At 39.5% G+C, this 19,454-nt stretch overlaps 1 protein-coding gene across 1 annotated transcript in view; it reads right to left on the reverse strand.

Annotated features, from left to right (window-relative positions):
- tgm8 (transglutaminase 8) overlaps positions 1–19,454 on the reverse strand; it is a 35,528-nt gene that overhangs the window by 6,947 nt on the left and 9,127 nt on the right. Inside the window, exons 6-9 of the mRNA XM_056460696.1 lie at positions 1,170–1,347; positions 909–1,044; positions 723–838; positions 327–569 (exon numbers count right to left, since the gene is read on the reverse strand). Of these exons, the coding sequence (XP_056316671.1) occupies positions 327–569; positions 723–838; positions 909–1,044; positions 1,170–1,347 (673 nt within the window). The remainder of the gene's footprint in view (positions 1–326; positions 570–722; positions 839–908; positions 1,045–1,169; positions 1,348–19,454) is intronic.

Genomic DNA, 19,454 nt, shown 5'->3' on the forward strand with positions numbered 1-19,454 from the left:
TGTAATATTTCCTAACATGTGCACAACAATAACTTGCCTAATTACCCTAACCTGCCTAGTTACCCTAATTACCCTAGTGAAGCCTTTAAATGTGACTTTAAGCTGTATAGAAGTGTCTTGAAGAATATCTAGTCTAATATTATTTACTGTCATCATGACAAAGAGAAAATAAATCAGTTATTAGAGATGACTTATTAACACTATTATGTGCAGAGATGTGTTGGAGAAATCTGCTCTCTGATAAATAGAAACTGGGGGAAAATATAAAGGAATGAAAACTGAACAGGAGGGGGAATAGTTCTGACTTCAGCTGTGTATGCACTGACCCTCGCGGTGTTTGTAGAGGTCAGTGATGTCCAGTCTGCTGCTGCTGCCCACAGCTTTAGTGCTGATGTTCTGACCCACGCTTCTGCTGTCTGACATGATCTTCTTCCTGGATCTGTCCGCCATCAGCAGCCACGTCACTCGATCAGCGTTGACCTCCGCAAACACAAAGGGCACGTCGTACTTGACCTCTGTGTGACCCTCTAGGATAGCCTTGACTGGCGCCGGACCGCAGCAGTACGTGCCTGAACACACACACAGACATAAACACACCCATACACGTGCACGCACACTGATCGATCGATAGATAGATAGATAGATAGATGGATGTGTGTGTCTATGTGTGTGTATGTATGTGTGTATGTATATGTGTAGGTATATACTGTGTATGTGCGCACCTGAGCTCTTCTCCTGTGGTGTGGGATCCAGCACCTGCCAGCCGTCATACAGCGTGTGTGTGTCCTGTGTCAGGTCTGGTCTCCTCATCCAGGCCTCCACCCACACATGGAAGTTCCTGCAGCAGAACGGCGTCAGATCAGCCTGAGGTCAGAGGTCATGGATCAGAGGTCAGAGGTCAGACTCACCACACACTGTCCAGGCTCTGTTTGGGCCGAACGCCGTAATCACTGAAGTATTCATCCACCACGAGGTTCCGGTCTGTGTCGTGAGCAGACTGAAAGTTGGTGACCACACGACATGGGATACCCAGACACCGCATCACTGCAGGACACACACACACACACACACACACACACATTAGAGAGAGGATTCACACCATGAATCACTTAAATTCTACATTAAACCAAACTCTGTGTATGTGTGTGTGTGCATGTGTGTGTGTGTACCTGTGCACATGACAGCTGCAAACACCCAGCACTGGCCATATTTGACCGGACTGCAGTCGTATTTCATCCAGCGGCGCAGAATCTCCACACTGCTGCTCCAGCGGGACGGAGGAACCCCACCAGTGTACGAGTCGCCCCACTGACCCATCAGAACACCCCGATCATCATCAGAGTTAATCTGCACACACACACCTCAGTATTCATCTGCTCTGTGTGTGTGTGTATATGTCTGGGTATTTATTTTTGTGTGTGTGTGTGTGTGTTTTGTATGTTTGTGTGTTTATGTCTCTCTGTCTGTCTGTGTATTTGATTGTGTGTGCAAGTGTATGTGCATGCGGGTGTTTGTGTGTGATGTGTGTGTATCTGGGTGTGTTTAAGTCTGTGTGAGTGTGTGTGTAAAAGTGTATGTGCATGTACGTGTTTGTGTGTGTTTGTGTGAATTTATCTGTGTGTGTTGGTTTTGCTATACTTGTGAGGACCAACTATTGAGAAACAACCAATGTTGTGAGGACATTTTTCTTTGTGAGGACATTTTAGGTGGTCCTCACAAATAAAATGCTTTAATGGCCTCCAAAGGGCCTATACTTGATGCTGTGCAAATTTCAGCAAAAGTCCTCACAGCAATAGTAAAACTGAAATTTGGTGTTTAGCCTTGTGTCCGCGAGCTCCCCCATCGGTCACACACGTGTACTGCAATCTTAAATCTCGGGAGGAGGAGCATGAGTGAGAGCGGATTTTTCCTATTGGACGACAGCTCCCTCGCTGGGGAATTTTTGTGATTGGCCATTTCAGTCCCATTACTACACTGTGGAGGGGGAAGAGGAGAGGAATGCCTGAAAACACGATTAAACTAAACTATATGAGACCGGTTGGCAAACTGAAATGTCATGTTTGTAATACTACCTCACGAAAATTAACCAACTGAAGTCAATTTGCAAATAAACACGTTACTACACGTTTACTACATTAAAACCTTGGTTAATTTACTGCTGGATTTAATGTAATTACATATGACATTAAACATCATTAAAATGTTCATTAAGACTCTATAATAACACCCTTATAATGTTAAAGTGAATGTAATTCCTATCTGGAGCCTTTGAAAAGCCTTTAGTTTCATACGAGCATCAGCCGCATTAGTGAAAGCACTCCTATATGATCGCCATGACATCGCGTGACAAAACTGCACCTCTCGACACTCAATGAACAATAATGAAATGTTTAGTGTCTTACATTGTCTGATGTTATAACTCTAGAAGCTGACTGTGCTGTTTCGTCGCTTTAGTTTCCAGTAAAGTCAAAGATAAACTCTGTAAATTCTCTTTACAAAGCCGTGTCCTGTTTATGAACAAAGGTTCGTTTAAAAATGACTCTAGTGAATCAACGTCAATGATTCTAGCGAGTGAATCAGTGAATCAATTAAGCGTTCGTAAAGACGTCCGTTCATTTTAGAAAGCATCGGTTGTTCAAACAAATCAATTCAACTCAACTAATGATTCTGTGATGAAATTGACTCGATTTACTTCACTCGCCGTTTAGTTTCGATATTTTAATGTATAATTTCATGTTTCATCTATATAAATTTATATTAATCGTTAATTAAATAAGATCTTAATTAACATTAATCTCAACATGAATCTATGAATGTCATTGCACTCATTCTACCTGAGCCTCACTGAACGTCTGAAAATACATAATATCTACAACTTATCAAATGTTTTTCACCCTAACCCATCAGTCACCAGCAGCCTTAGTACATCACCATATTTTACAGTTGAATTTACATATTAACAGATGATATTTACACTTGTGCAAATGCCTAATGCTGTAGAGGTGTTATAAATGTTGAAATAAAATACATTAAAGTACATATAATAAACAAACAATAATATAGGCACTATAGGAGTAGTGAAAGTAGAATACTGCTTTTAAGGAGCATTTGTTTCAGAGGGAGGCTTGGGGGAAGGAGCTGCTTCTGTGTGAGCTGCTCTGAAGCGCTGGGCATTCCTAGTGTTTACTCAAAATAGACTGTCTATACTGTTACAGGTTAACATAACCAAAAGTAGATAGATTTATAGAGCACATGCACACCATTAGTGCTGAACAGCCGTTCACTAGAGATGTGGTGTGGAGGAAAGATGTACAAAACTGCAGGGTGAGAGTGAAGTGTGCCCAGTGAGAGAAATGAAAAGAGTAAAAAGAGTAATGCAAGGTAAACTAAAGCATTCACACACTCTTCCAGTCAGGCGTGATGTCAGCTCTGTGTCAACCTTATTTAAAAACAATCAAGGTTGATCAAAGTATTTCACAAAGTACAACACTAAAACCGTAATATAATACATAATAAATCACAATTATATATATATAATATTATAAAACACTGGTAGAGTTGTCGTGTCCTCAACTAAGGTTGCCAGCCGCCCTGTATTAGCCGGGACATCCCATATGTTGAGCTTGCCTGGTTTGTCCTGTATGTGATTTCCCATGTCTTGTTTATTGGTTGCTCCACAGATTGAAGCAGCAGTGGTGTTGAGAAGGCTTTACTGATTTAGCTTTTAGTTTTAAATGTTTTATATAATGTACAGTACAGAATGTATCCTTTAAACAGTAAATGTAAATATGATGCAATGATGGAATGCATATGCTAATTTGCATGGCTGCACTAGTCAAATTATGTCACATATTTCATAGCAACAAAGTTGGCAACCCTGTCCTCAACTTGACAGAAAAAGAGACGATTTAGAGTCCTTGAGAGTTCAGGCAATTCTAAAATGAATGACGAGCTGCTTTACAAGTGATGGTCAGCTACAGCAAAGGCCTAACCACCTCTGGTGATGAGCCTTAGTTTAGGCTGCTAGTTCTGTTGAAGCAGACTGGCTGTGATATACCGTGTACACACTGATCCAGCACAACATTATGACCACAGACAGGTGAAGTGAATAACACTGATCATCTCTTCCTCAAGGCACCTTTTAGCAGGTGGCATATATTAGGCAGCAAGAGAACATTTTGTCTTTAAAGTTGATACGTTAAAAAGGAAAATGGACTAGTGTAAGGATTTGAGTGAGTTTAATAAGGGCCATAGTGTAATGGCAAGATGACTGGGTCAGCACATCTCCAAAACTACAGCTCTTGTGAGGCGTTTCTGCAGTGGTCAGTTCACTCATCTAGTGAAATCTGTTCAAGGAGGGAACAGTTGTGAAGCGCAACTTATCACAGGCAGCCAAGGCTCACTGATGCTCATGGGAGTAAACGCTGGCCCGTGCCGTCTGACCCACACATGACTGCTGAAGAAGTTAATGTGGTTTTGATAGAAAGGCCACTGAATATACAGGACATTGCACTGAATGGGTAACATTTATGTCCCCAGAATATTAAATATATAAAAATGCATTAAATTAACTCAAAAGTGCATTTTAGTAACAATCAAAGAGTCTTCAAATTTAACAAACTGCAAAATTTAGAATAAATAATTAAAATCATTATTAAAAACTATGTAGAACACTAAAAAGAGCAGCTGCTGCATGTCTCCACTCCCTGCTTCTAACATTTGCTAGAATATATTGTTTGAAATCCTTCCCAAATTAGTTTTTTTTTTGCATTTACATGCAGTTTTATATCCAATCAATGATTTCCTATTTAAAAAAAATAATAAATCTGAACATTTGTGATGAAATACACATTTTAGCCGTGTCGCCAGGTTTTCACTCATTACTGTTACCCTAACACATTTACCCCTTTGATTAACTTGGGACATTCCATAAGGCATATTTTCAACAGGAAGTTTCATCATCCAGATCTTTTAAAGGCAATGGGAAAACAAAGGGGAAAGTCTTCTCATTTTATTAATTCATTTTAAAAAGACATATCTTTGATAAACCGCTAAAACTTGCTCCATATCCTCATGCTATTAGCATGTGTGCCATGTGGCTATTTAGCATGAATTTGATAATTTTATGCTGAAAACTCACCCTCAGACCCTCAGTCCCGTTACTCATATACTGTAAGCCATAACAGGACTGAGTAATAGTAACAGGAGTGAGATGCGTTCTCTGTTTCATAAATAATAATGCAAAACATTGTTAATGTAAGATGATTTACTTGAATCTTTTAGGTTTCAGTTACAATTACTTATATTGTAAATATACACTCACTGGCCACTTTATTAGGTACACCTGTCCAGCTGCTCATTAATGCAAATTTCTAATCAGCCAATCACATGGCAGCAGCTCACTGCATGTAGGCATGTAGACATGGTCAAGACGATCTGCTGCAGGTCAAAGCGAGCATCAGAATGGGGAAGAAAGGGGATTTAAGAGACTCTGAACGTGGCATGGTTGTTGCTGCCAGACGGGCTGCTCTGAGTATTTCAGAAACTGCTGATCTACTGGGATTTTCACGCACAACCATCTCTAGGGTTTACAGAGAATGGTCCGACAAAGAGGAAATATCCAGTGAGCGGCAGTTCTGTGGGCACAAATGCCTTGTTGATGCCAGAGGTCAGAGGAGAATGGCCAGACTGGTTCCAGCTGATAGAAAGGCAACAGTAACTCAAATAAGCACTCGTTACAACCGAGGTCTGCAGAAGAGCATCTCTGAACACACAACACGTCCAACCTTGAGGCGGATGGGCTACAGCAACAGAAGACCACACCGGGTGCCGCTCCTGTCAGCTAAGAACAGGAAACTGAGGCTACAATTCACACAGGCTCACCAAAACTGGACAATAGAAGATTGGAGAAACGTTGCCTGGTCTGATGAGTCTCCATTTCTGCTGACACATTCGGATGGTCGGCTCAGAATTTGGCCTCAACAACATGAAAGCATGGATCCATCCTGCCTTGTATCAGCGGTTCAGGCTGGTGGTGGTGGTGTAATGGTGTGGGGGAGATTTTCTTGGCACACTTTGGGTCCATTAGTACCAATTGAGCATGGTGTTGACGCCACAGCCTACCTGAGTATTGTTGCTGACCATGTCCATCCCTTTATGAGCACAGTGTCTCCATCTTCTGATGGCTACTTCCAGCAGGATAACGCACCATGTCATAAAGCACCAATCATCTCAGACTGGTTTCTTGAACATGACAATGAGTTCACTGTACTCAAATGGCCTCCACAGTCACCAGAGCTCAATCCAATAGAGCAGCTTTGGGATGTGGTGGAACAGGAGATTGGCGTCATGGATGTGCAGCCGACAAATCTGCAGCAACTGTGTGATGCTATCATGTCAATATGGAGCAAAATCTCTGAGGAATATTTCCAGCAGCTTGTTGAATCTATGCCACGAAGAATTAAGGCAGTTCTGAAAGGCAAAAAAGGGGTCCAACCTGGTACTAGTGAGGTGTACCTAATAAAGTGGCCGGTGAGTGTATCACATGTATCATATGTATGTATTATATACTTGCAGAGTGCCAATCCACCTATAAGTGCTGCAGAAAAGCAACAACTTTATTGTAAACATGATGCAGACCCAGAGAAGAGAGAGAAATATTTAGAGAAGGAATCTGAATAAGGGTGTCACGGTGGTGCAGTGGGTAGAATGATCGCCTCACAGCAAGAAGGCCACTGGTTTAAGCCCCGGCTGGATCAGTTGGCATTTCTGTGTGGAGTTTGCATGTTCTTCCCGTGTTGGCGTGGGTTTCCTCTGGGTGCTCCGGTTTCCCCCACAGTTCAAAGACACACAGTACAGGTGAATTGAATAAGCTAAATCGGCAGTAGTGTATGAGTGTGAATGAGTGTGTATGGATGTTTCCCAGTGCTGAGTTGCGGCTGGAAGTACATCCGCTGCATAAAACATATGCTGGATAAGTTGGCGGTTCATTCCTCTGTGGCGACCCCTGATTAATAAAGGGACTAAGCCGAAAAGAAAATGAACGAATGAATGAGTCGGAGAGATACAGGAAGGACCTAGAGTCAGGCAGGAAGAAACTGATCAATGACCTAAGAGAGAAAAGTGCAGACGCCGCAAAAAGTGGAGAGAGATGTACCATAACATCGCTCCACACAACCCAGTTATCACCAGACCAAGCTGAACATCCACAGTGTCTGGATATTCATTCCTGTTACTGCGTGTTCATTCCTGTTATTAAATTATTATTATTTTTTTTAATTAGGTTAAGTGACTTTTTTGTCTTTGTTATGTTCATCATTTATCCAATAGTTCATACAGTGTATCCAATGTATTCTATCTACTTTATACACCTTAACTTTATTTAGTAATTTAAGTGCACTTACATTTAATTTAATTTACAAATAACGTAAAACAGTGATATAAACTGAATGTGGTCATAATGTTATGCTTTAGCTGTGTATGTACATTACTATATGTGTGTGGATGTGGAACACCTATAACGTGCTTAATTAAAAAGATATTAAAACCACTTTATCAGTTAAATGTTTACCCCTTTTAGTAAATACATGCCTATATCTTATTCCATATCATCCAATGTATTATATCTACTGTGTACACCTTAATTTATTTTTTATTTAACTGCATTTATGCAATGATAAATTATTTATTTACAAATAAATAAATAATTGTCTTAAAATATTAAATCTAAAACAATATCAACTCAATTAATAAATTAATGAACATATAGCCGAGTGAAATGAAGTGCAAAAGTCGTGATATTGCTGAACCGGAGTAAAAGTCTTAATTGGTGATACTGCTGCATGAACTTTTGAACTTGAGGCTGCGCTGGGGGAGGGGAGCTTGAGTTTGAGTGGGGGAGGGGAGCCTGAGAGCGGGACAGATTCAGAACCGATCATTAACACAGATCAGAATTATGGCACGTGAACGCATGTCACGGAGGGTGCTAAAGCACATCACGAGACATGTGCTCGAAGACAGACGAAGCCAAGGAGGGAAACAGCGGAAAAGAGATCCAGCACTGTTACAGGTGAGGCTTAATTCATTTTAATTAACTTTAAACAAGGCTGAGGTGTTTTATAGTCTGGCCTAGCCTTCCTGATCATCATTTAGCTAACGTTAGCATTAGCTTAGTTAACATTAGTTGGTCCTTACATGTGCTTCAACTAATACTGAAATTTGGTAACAATTTTGATGACAAATTAATTATTCGAGTCATTTTTGCAGCATAAAAGTGACCCTGGCTGTGAAAACTCTGCAAAAGTATTTGTTTGTGATTTTCTATGAAACTGCATCATGGATATATTTTCTATTAATGGTATGATAATTGTGGTGAAATTAATAAGTTCAATGAAACTTCAAAGTTATCAAGTTGATGCCTTATTCTGTTTTTAAATTTATTTAGGCTAAATTGTAGGAGCAATTAGCAAAAATATCCTGAATGGAACAAATTCATATTTGCCATAAAGTCATTTATTATTATACTAGCAATATTTAATGCATTCATGTGGCATAGAGGTAAAGTTGGTTTTATATTTGCACATTTGTTCATTTAGAAGTCTCTTTATTGTTTACCATGTTACTTTGAATATTCAATCAGAATTAGCATGCAAGTGTGATTTCTAAACAACATTAACACTGCTTATTTGACTGTGAACAATGTTGTACTTTGATACTCATTTGCTGCTAATATGATTTTGCTATTTAGAGTTTGCAAATAATACTTTAATGAAATTATATTATTAAGGGGAAAGTCCGAATGTGCGAATATAAAACCAAATTTACCTCTATTCATGTGGCCACTATTTAAAATAAATGAATAAATTATACCACTGTGGTAATTTAATAATAATGTGTGGTGATCTTGCTGAAAGGTAATTGTTTTGTTTTACAGATAATGGGACAAAGAAAACCTTCTGGAAAGAAGCAGGTACAAATTGTTGTAGTTTCATGTACCACTGATTTTCTCATGTTAATTAAACATATTAAAACCTAATAAGCCTGGTGCTTAATAAATATTAATGTAATAACTTTTACACTTCACAGTAAATGTAAATGCTGAATTAAGACTGTTCTTTTGCTTATTATTTTATTTAAATTGTCAGACAGCTAAAACATTTCACAAAATGTGTTAAATCAGCTGCACAAAGGGATTGGTGTGGTTAAAATCTTATAAAATTGATAGATATGAAGATTTTTACATTTGTCATTATAATTATCGATATCGACCGATATGAAAAAAATTATCGTTATAATTTTTTTGCCATATCGCCCAGCTCTAATATGATTGTTATTGAGTGTCTAACACTATATATTCACACAGATATCAGAGAAAGTTCAAGACAGAAAGAGACTAAGAGAGTATCACCACCCTGGCCAGGCTGAGAGAGATGATCATGATGAGCAGGTGAGTGTTAGCAGAGTGTTAATGATAGTGTCAGTGACCGCTCCTACAGGAGACACATACTTTATTATGATGCACCACTGCTAGCGCAGTGACCGCTCCTACAGGAGACACACACCTTAATATTAAGCACCACTGTTAGCGCAGTGACCACTCCTTCGGCTGATGCACACCTTATTACGCACCACTGTTAGCGCAGTGACCACTCCTTCGGCTGATGCACACCTTATTACGCACCACTGTTAGCGCAGTGACCGCTCCTTCGGCTGATGCACACCTTATTACGCACCACTGTTAGCGCAGTGACCACTCCTTCAGCAGATGCACACCTTATTACGCACCACTGCTAGCGCAGTGACCACTCCTTCGGCAGATGCACACCTTATTACGCACCACTGCTAGCGCATTGACCACTCCTTCGGCAGATGCACACCTTATTACGCACCACTGCTAGCGCAGTGACCGCTCCTACAGGAGACGCACACCTTAATATTATGCACCACTGTTAGCGCAGTGACCACTCCTTCGGCTGATGCACACCTTATTACGCACCACTGTTAGCGCAGTGACCACTCCTTCGGCTGAGGCACACCTTATTACGCACCACTGTTAGCGCAGTGACCACTCCTTCGGCAGATGAACACCTTATTACGCACCACTGCTAGCGCAGTGACCGCTCCTACAGGAGACGCACACCTTAATATTATGCACCACTGTTAGCGCAGTGACCACTCCTTCGGCTGATGCACACCTTATTACGCACCACTGTTAGCGCAGTGACCACTCCTTCGGCTGAGGCACACCTTATTACGCACCACTGTTAGCGCAGTGACCACTCCTTCGGCAGATGAACACCTTATTACGCACCACTGCTAGCGCAGTGACCGCTCCTACAGGAGACGCACACCTTAATATTATGCACCACTGTTAGCGCAGTGACCACTCCTTCGGCTGATGCACACCTTATTACGCACCACTGTTAGCGCAGTGACCACTCCTTCGGCAGATGCACACCTTATTACGCACCACTGCTAGCGCATTGACCACTCATTCGGCAGATGCACACCTTATTACGCACCACTGCTAGCGCAGTGACCACTCCTTCGGCAGATGCACACCTTATTACGCACCACTGCTAGCGCATTGACCACTCCTTCGGCAGATGCACACCTTATTACGCACCACTCCTTCGGCTGATGCACACCTTATTACGCACCACTGTTAGCACAGTGACCACTCCCACGGGAGATGCAACTTATTATGCACCACTGCTAGCGCAGTGACAGCTCCCACTGGAGACGCACTGCTAGTGCAGTAACAGCTCCCACTGGAGACGCACTGCGAGTGCAGTGACAGCTCCCACTGGAGACGCACTGCGAGTGCAGTGACAGCTCCCACTGGAGACGCACTGCGAGTGCAGTGACAGCTCCCACTGGAGACGCACTGCAAGTGCAGTGACAGCTCCCACTGGAGACGCACTGCGAGTGCAGTGACAGCTCCCACTGCAGACGCACTGCGAGTGCAGTGACAGTTCCCACTGCTAGTGCAGTGACAGCTCCCACTGGAGACGCACTGATAGTGCAGTAGCAGCCCCCACTGGAGACGCACACCATTATAATGCACCACTGCAAGTACAGCGACCGCACCCACCAGAGACGCAATCATTATTGATATAGAAATCATATCACAACACTGCAGATTACTGCCTCAACAGTGGCGGCTCCTTCTGGAGTACACATTTACATTTCATCACTGCCAAGCATTAACAGCTCCCAAGGAGTCACATCTGCATCACTGCACCCACCGGAGCCATTTTTCACTCTTTCCCAATGCGGTACAGCACCCCTCCAAATTTTCAAGGCTAGCATTTTGGGAGAGACCATGATATCTGTCTGGTTGCTGTCCTTCTATAAATTGCATCTTTGGGGAGCATTCTGAAGCCGGGCTAGACACTGCGCTCGGACCCTAACTCTCTCTATCCTGATAAGGGAAATAACACGAGTTAGGGTGTCTTCCCGAGCGCTCTCCCCGGACAGCACACCAAATATGCATATTCTATTTAGTCAAATATCTGTCAGTGTGAACTCGTGAACTGAGTGTTTGATAAGTAATGGACACAATATGATTGTTATTGACTGTCTAACACTATATATTCACACAGATATCAGAGAAAGTTCAAGACAGAAAGAGACTGAGAGCATCACCACCCTGGCCAGGCTGAGAGAGATGATCATGATGAGCAGGTAACAGATTAACTCTGTGGGCCCTATCATACTCCCATACTTTCTGTTTTGCACCAGGTTGTTTAAATAGTAAATCCATGTGCGCTACTTTGTGGACTCATGGGTGTTCTGGTCCAAAATAGAGGTGTGTTAAGGTGTATTGTTGGCACATTGCTGAAGGTTGTTTTCAATCATGTGGTTCTGGTGACGCACAAAATTTAGATGGAGGGCAGGAACTAAAAACTGAATGGGAGTCATAGAGGAAAGTGTATTTTTGTGATTTATACCATATTTCTATCTTTCTGTATAAGATATAAATAGAAAATAAGCACATATGTTGGGCATGATACTTATATCATGAAGAGGGCCGAGTTTTGTACTCAACTAAAATATGTTTGCCTGTCATCGAGGCAGTAGACACTATATAAGCTATTATATCACATGAAAAAATAAATACTTTAAATAATTAAACTGTCATAGTAATTGTTGCTGTGGGAAGACTACTGTAGTAATAAACTAATTATTTAAGAGGCTTCTCTTCTCTACGCTATAATCATACACGATCACAATGCAGCAGTATTACAGTTTATTAGTTTACTATGCTACAGTATTTGGTAGAATTCATTACCTTCGCTAGCATTCATTGTTCAATAAGAGTTCTACACATTATACACTTTACTATGTGGTTCAAAAACATCTTTTATTATAAATTACTATAGTTTTTCCCCATGTGGATTTTCCAGACATCACAAAATAACAGATGAAAGCAGACAAAAGCATGGACGCATAGTCTACATTATTATTTATTTATTTTTGTAAGGAGGTAAAGTGCTCCACAATAATAATCGTCTAGTTTTGTCCAGTGAACTTACCATTAACAAACATTCACCGCTTCTGCGCATATAGACCTTAATGTAACAGGTGTTTATTCTGCCAAACGCCAGTAAAGACTTGGATTAATGCAAAACAAGCCAGAGATTTCATTACAGCGATTACATGGCAGAGTACGTTATTTATCTTTTCTTTGATATTTTATAAGTGTGCTGGTGTTTGTATCTGATTTTATATAACACATTAATATATTTATACACACAGCTAGGCCTGTATATAATCTTTATTGGTGCTGTTACGAATTATAGCGTTCAAAAAAAGTTTGTACACATAGATGTGTTGAGTAAATGTTTATCACACGCCACCTTTTTTACATTTCTTGAACTTTTACCACTTTATGAGCAAAAGCTTTTGAAAGTCTATAAAAGCTGTTCGGCATTTCTTTATATTAGCCACTTTAAACTATTAGAAACAACATAAAACAAATACTTTAATGTTCTGGTAGCGAATCTTATGAAGAACCACTTCCTGCCCTCCATCTGAGTCACGTGTCAGCAATGACGTCATGTGAAAACAACCTATTTTGAGAACCTGAAACAGACTGCGCAATAAACCTAGGGCTGTGACGGTGACAATTTTTTACTACCGGGGTGGGAAATCACCAACAACTGCGCGGTGGTGGGGGGGGGGGGGGGGGGGGGGGGGGGGGGGGGGGGGGGGGGGGGGTATATAGCCTTTAAAACGTGCACGCGGCGGCGGAGGTGCTCTCTAATTTCACACAGGAGAAAACTGGACTAGTGGATTTCATGAAGGCCAACAGCCTAATTCATTTCATGTTTTGGTTAATTAAATCTGAAAATACAACTCTCTTGAGCTCTAAATGGAAAGAAACGCTAAAAAAATTTGTTGTTAAATAAATTTCAGCAGGGACGCAGCTGCCAGTCATTTTATGTTTTTTAGTTAGAATAAAAATGTTTAGTTGGACACTGCACAGTCCCTCAGTAGTCTACACTATAAATAATATTATCATTTATTATATTCATTATTATTACAATTAAGCTATACAGTTGACAAAACGCAGAACCCTTTTGAATGTTTGCTTTAATTTTGACATTGCTAAAGTGCACTTTAACGGTTGTGTAAAGAAACATCCCATTATGAGGCAGGAGTCTCAAGTTAGGACACTTAAAAATATCTTTAAAGATGATCAGCCTGCGAAGTCAAGTTTGCAGTGTTATAAAGTGAAATAGGTATATAGTGCGTGATGTGGATTTGAAAATATAATGTTGACCTATTTTGATGGCTTTAATACAGTTAGAATATCTTTGTTTGTTTGTTTTTTACTTGTAAGCTTATTGCCTTCAAATGAAAATGTAACCTGAAAACAAGTTATTAAATAGGCTAACTAGATAAATAAAATCACAAGTAGGCCTAATAGCCTAATTTTTTATTATTATTATTTTTTTACAAATGCCAACCGGACAATTTCACGAAAAAAAAAAACACTTATGATAGCATAACATACATTTTATTTTTACATTTAATATTATATTAAAAGTTGTGCCTATTGAGTTGCGTGTTATCCATGCCTAACCAATTTTCACGGTAATAACTGAGAACTTTTTTTCGTTGAGGTCGCAGCCCTTTCTGTTGAGCGGGTGAAGGCAATGACCAATCATAAAGGTGTAAGACCTCAATTGACAGCGCTCAAAAAGCAAGCGGGATAATGTTTACATTAGTTTATTTGCTATAAATGCTCATGCTGTCTTCTGTGCATGTACTGGAGTTTTGTTTGATACATTCAGAAAGAGTGTTTTCTTGAGCAGATCAAATTAAGGGTACAGTTCATATATCTGACTGCTGTATTTAAGAACAAAACTGTATTACAAATCAAATATAAATATTAATATATTTATAGATTTTAATTAAAAAAAATCTTGTGTTGTGAAGAAAAAATCTAATTATGTATGGAAAGCATCGTCAATGCACCGAGACATCGAATTGAACCGAATCAATGGCATGATAATCATAACAGAACTGAACCTAAGACCAGTGTAGGTTCACATCCCTAGTATCTTGCTTCATTATTCCGCCACCAGCATTTCTCGGAAAGCAGGTTTCTCTACACCGTGGAGCGGCGCATTCTCAACTATCAAATATGTATGTATGTGTATATATATATATATATATATATATATATATATATATATATATATATATATATATATATATATATATATATATATATATATATATATATATATATATATGCAATCAAGCTCATAAACACATAAACAGAAAAAAGGGATCTGAATAATGTAGTTATTCAGATAATTGATGACCTTTTTCTATACAGATATAACTTGTGATAATCTGATGTTTATTTTCTTGTGTTACAGAGTTATCTAGAAGGCAGAAATGTAGACGTGAGCATGACGAGGCATATTATTCCAACTTGGATGGTTTGCAGTTTGATTATATACAGCTTAGACTTTCAGGCTTATAGAGTTCAGTAATTAATAAGTCAGTTTTTAGTTTATATATCACAAGCTGTCTCTTTTCTTTACCCAGAAAGCCCTGACTCCCACACAGACCAAAGAAAACAGAACGTCTAAGACTGGTAATGGAAATGGTAAGATTGTTAGCTATGTTATTCAGATAATTGATGAACTTTTTCTATACAGATTAGGGATGTCCCGGTCCGGTATTTTTGCCCTCGAGTCAGAGTCCTTTGATTTCGAGTATCTACCGAAACCTGATCCGATACTTCAATAATAATAGAATAACTTTAAGGTTACAGTTACATTTTAGGTTACCTTATTAACTAATTTAAAGTCTCTAGGATGCACACTTTATCCTCATGCTGGTTGATCTCAACTCTTCAGCATTTTGAGTTATTTTGTTGTCACATTCCAACTAATTGATAATACCATTAATTGACAACAAATGTCTATCAATGATTATCAATTAAGGCTGTGACGGTAACGGATTTTCTGTTATCGCGGTGTTGAAGCAAGAAATCATGCGGTATGTCGGTTACCCGCACACACACATATATATATATATATATATATATATATAAAAATAAAATCGCTCCACTGAAAATAAGCAGTTTTAACGCTGTAATTTCTATATCCCAGTCCCTTTATCAACATGTTTAATACAAGTCATTATTTTAAAGATTATGACTTGAGAATATGATTTTACCTCAGCGCTGCACTTTTGTCCTTCTCCCTCGCGCTGAGTTCAGGTGACGGAGTGTTGTGAAGTAGTTAAACTCTCCTCAGTTTAATTTACAGTGTCAAACTGGCACAGGAATATCAGTATATTAATATAGGCTTTGCTAAAAGGCTGGTCAAATGTAGGTCTTTTTTTACAGAAGCTATACAGAAGCGCGAGCTGTGACCACGGTGATGAGGCAACAATCGCATATATGTTGACTTATTTAAAGTAGGCTATAGGCTATAATAATTGTGTGTGGTTTGTGTAGCAGCAATTACAGTGGAGCATTATCCTTTTTTCCAGAGGAGCGAAACAAACACTGCACAGTTGTGTTTCAATTCATATATTTTTTACAATTAACGCATTTCGTTTTGTACAATTTGTATCTTAGTTTTTGTCGGTCAGTAATCTACAAAATAAACAATAATAACTAATAAACTTTGAGGTGAAGCGATGTGCCTCAGGGCCTATCTACTGAAAGGGTTACCTACAATCTTAACGTCCCTGCTATGTAGCGCATATATAGCCTATATATACTCCATTGTAGGTAACCCTTTCAATAGATAGACCTCATCAATGACATATTAAGCATGGACATTTAAAGGATAAGTTATGCTTTGCGCTGTGAGATGCATCCATGACTTTACACATTAAAGTAATAATCAAGTGTGCGCAGGTTATGTACCTTATGGAGTCACTCTCTTAATATTGGATATTTATAAAGCATAAAACACTGTTATGAAACAAACTCTCTTATATCTGCTGGTGCTGATATTAATACGCAGATCTCGGTTATGCTGGTGCAGCCGTTAATACACGGTTCAGGTAATCAAAAAGCCAGCTCGCCTACATGATGTTTAATTATGGGTGGGTCGCAGGTGGATAAGTTTAATCATTGGTTATGCAGACCACTTTGCCTAAAATATCAAAAAGTTCAAACGCTTTGATTAAACTAAAGCGAAACTGATCGATCAATGGATGTTTGTCATAAAGAGTGATAATATAGGCTGCTATTTTATTTTTGATACAGTTAACAAAGATTCAATATTCCAAACTGAATATTTCACTTTTATTTTATTTATATTACGATTGTATTTAACAGACCAGTTTGTGTTTTAGCCGCGGCATATAGCGGACCCTGAGGCACATCGCTTCACCTCAAAGTTTATTAGTTATTTATGTTTATTTTGTAAATAACTGACCCACAAAAACTAAGATACAAATTGTACAAAACAAAATTCGTTCAAAGAATATTTTTCTTCCAACAAAAATATCTGAATTGTATATTCTTGTGCGTCCCCATCCGCTACACAACTATGTAGTGTTTGTTTCGCTCCACGGGAAAAAAGGATTTAATTATGCTCCATTCTAATTGCTGCTACACAAACCCCTGTGATATATTAGCTACATATTTTTATAAATGTCTTTACACAAAATTATTATATAGCCTATAGCCTACTTTAAAGGGATTTAATATTAATATTATGGCTCTTCTGAGTGTGCCAGTTTAGGTTCAGTTCAAAACACAATTCAGATTGTTTTATTATAATGTTTTAAAAAGTGTCATGTTGGGGGCGTGTCCACAGCTCGCTGATTTATGGGTGTGTTGCTTCACATGTGGATTAGTTTCGGCTTCCCGCCCAACGTAACAAGGGGGCGGGGCCATGAGCTCACCCGCTCTGTGTTTGCAACAGAGGCAGACTAAGAGGAGAGGATCAGCATTCAGTCGTACATGTACAACTCTGACACAGACCAAGCAGAGAGTACAAAATCATTTGTGTCTTTGTACAGTTTTACAGCCAACTGTGTGCTAGTTTCAAGTGCCGAGCTTGTACACAGAAACTAATAACCACGCACACTGAATTAACTTTGACTGAGGCACCGGATGCGCCGCTCGAAGCCGCGACACGGCACACCAGACACTGTCTGTGGCGCAGCAGAAGCATGAAGTGTCCCGAATCGTCGCGCCACGCATTTTTGAATTCTAAACAGGTTTCTGCAGCGGCCCGCGGCGCCCAGCCGTCGACTTGAGTGTACCCTGATAGAAACCGATGTTTAGTATTGTAAAACGCATGCTAGTTAAGATCACAGGGAGCTTCTGGGATCGTGAGAAATGCAAACGGCTGAAGTATAAGGTAGACTCAATGAGAAGTACACATGTTTGCAAACCTACCTAAAGATACAACCAATAATTCCGATTAGAGCGATAATGTGGAGAATATTGATCTTGTGTTGAGCCCAATGAGCCTTGCATCTAAAAATAGAGCTAGCGTGTTCCTTTAGGGATATTGCTTCAACTCACGCTGAAAATGGCGGACGTGAATCAACAAACTGAGGATATGATGACGCGCCTGTCAATCAATATTGGTGGGTGGGGGGACCGCTCCAATGTAAAGTTGCAGTCGGTTTGAACACCGCTCCAATTGGTCCACCGTTTTTTATGTTGTTAAATTGAAAGAAAAGCACTGGGTGTGCTTATATCACCCCAATATGACGGTCTATACACCATACATGCACATATGGCTGTCTAAACAGCTTGAAAAGTAGATTTTTTACCATAGGTGCCCTTTAAATAAGTCAAAATATATGCGATTGTTGCCTCATCACCGTGGTCGCAGCATGCGCGTCTGTTTATAGCTGTAAAAAAAGACCTACATTTGACCAGCATTTTAGCAAAGCCTATATTAATATACTGATATTCCTGTGCCAGTTTGAGAGTTTAACTACTTCACAACACTCCGTCACCTGAACTCAGCGCGAGGGTGAAGGAGAAAAGTGCAGCGCTGAGGTAAATCATATTCTCAGGTTATAATCTTTAAAATAATGACTTGTATTAAACATGTTGATAAAGGGACTGGGATATAGAAATTACAGCGGTGCGTTAAAATGCTTATTTTCTGTGGAGTGATTGATTTGACTTAGTAGGCCTGCTTTATTAAAATAAGCTTCAAATAAAAACAGCCTATGCTGGTTTTAAAAAGGATTCAGTGTTTTCGTTTTGTAATCTAAATTTGTAATTTAAGTGTAAAATACTCAGGGCAGGCCTTTTATTCCTTTTATTTAGTTTATTCAGTTTTTCTATACAATCCTGAAAGATTCACAAGCAAAAATAAATACTAAACTAAAATGGGCGGTGATGACGGTAATAGCCACATCACCGCGGTTGACATCTCATTATGGCGGTAAGGCGGTGATGCGGTTATCGTCACACCCCTATTATCAATTTTATGGATTAGTTTTAGGATCCCTATTATTTAGACATTTTGTGATGTGTACTACATCAATATTTAAAATATATGCTCATAAAGCAAAAACATGAACCCTCATAGAAATTGAAATGATTGTCTCTCTGTCATCTTTACTACACTCAGTCATATAATTTTCTAAAAGCTACGAAAGCTGCTACTGATGCTAAAATACCTACCACTGCCTCCACTGATATTACTGCTCTTACTACTACTATATTACTACGTTCTTCAGTTTAGGTGTTGTTCAGTTCACATGTAAAATAATGCAATACACAAGGACTATAATAGATGTATACATAGTGATTTTATTGTTATTATCCCTCCAGCAAAGTCATACTTACTTAATATACATGTTTACTTATGACTGATGGAATCATGTGCTTTTCTGATTCTTTTCTGTAGGTTCTTCCAGGCAGAACGAACATTCCCTGGAGTGATGCTGAAAAAAAGTGGTTTGGCGACAGCAAGGGACCTGCATAACACTAATGA

The sequence above is a fragment of the Danio aesculapii genome, chromosome 6, assembly GCF_903798145.1.
Source record: "Danio aesculapii chromosome 6, fDanAes4.1, whole genome shotgun sequence".
In the NCBI taxonomy this organism is placed as follows: Eukaryota; Metazoa; Chordata; class Actinopteri; order Cypriniformes; family Danionidae; genus Danio; species Danio aesculapii.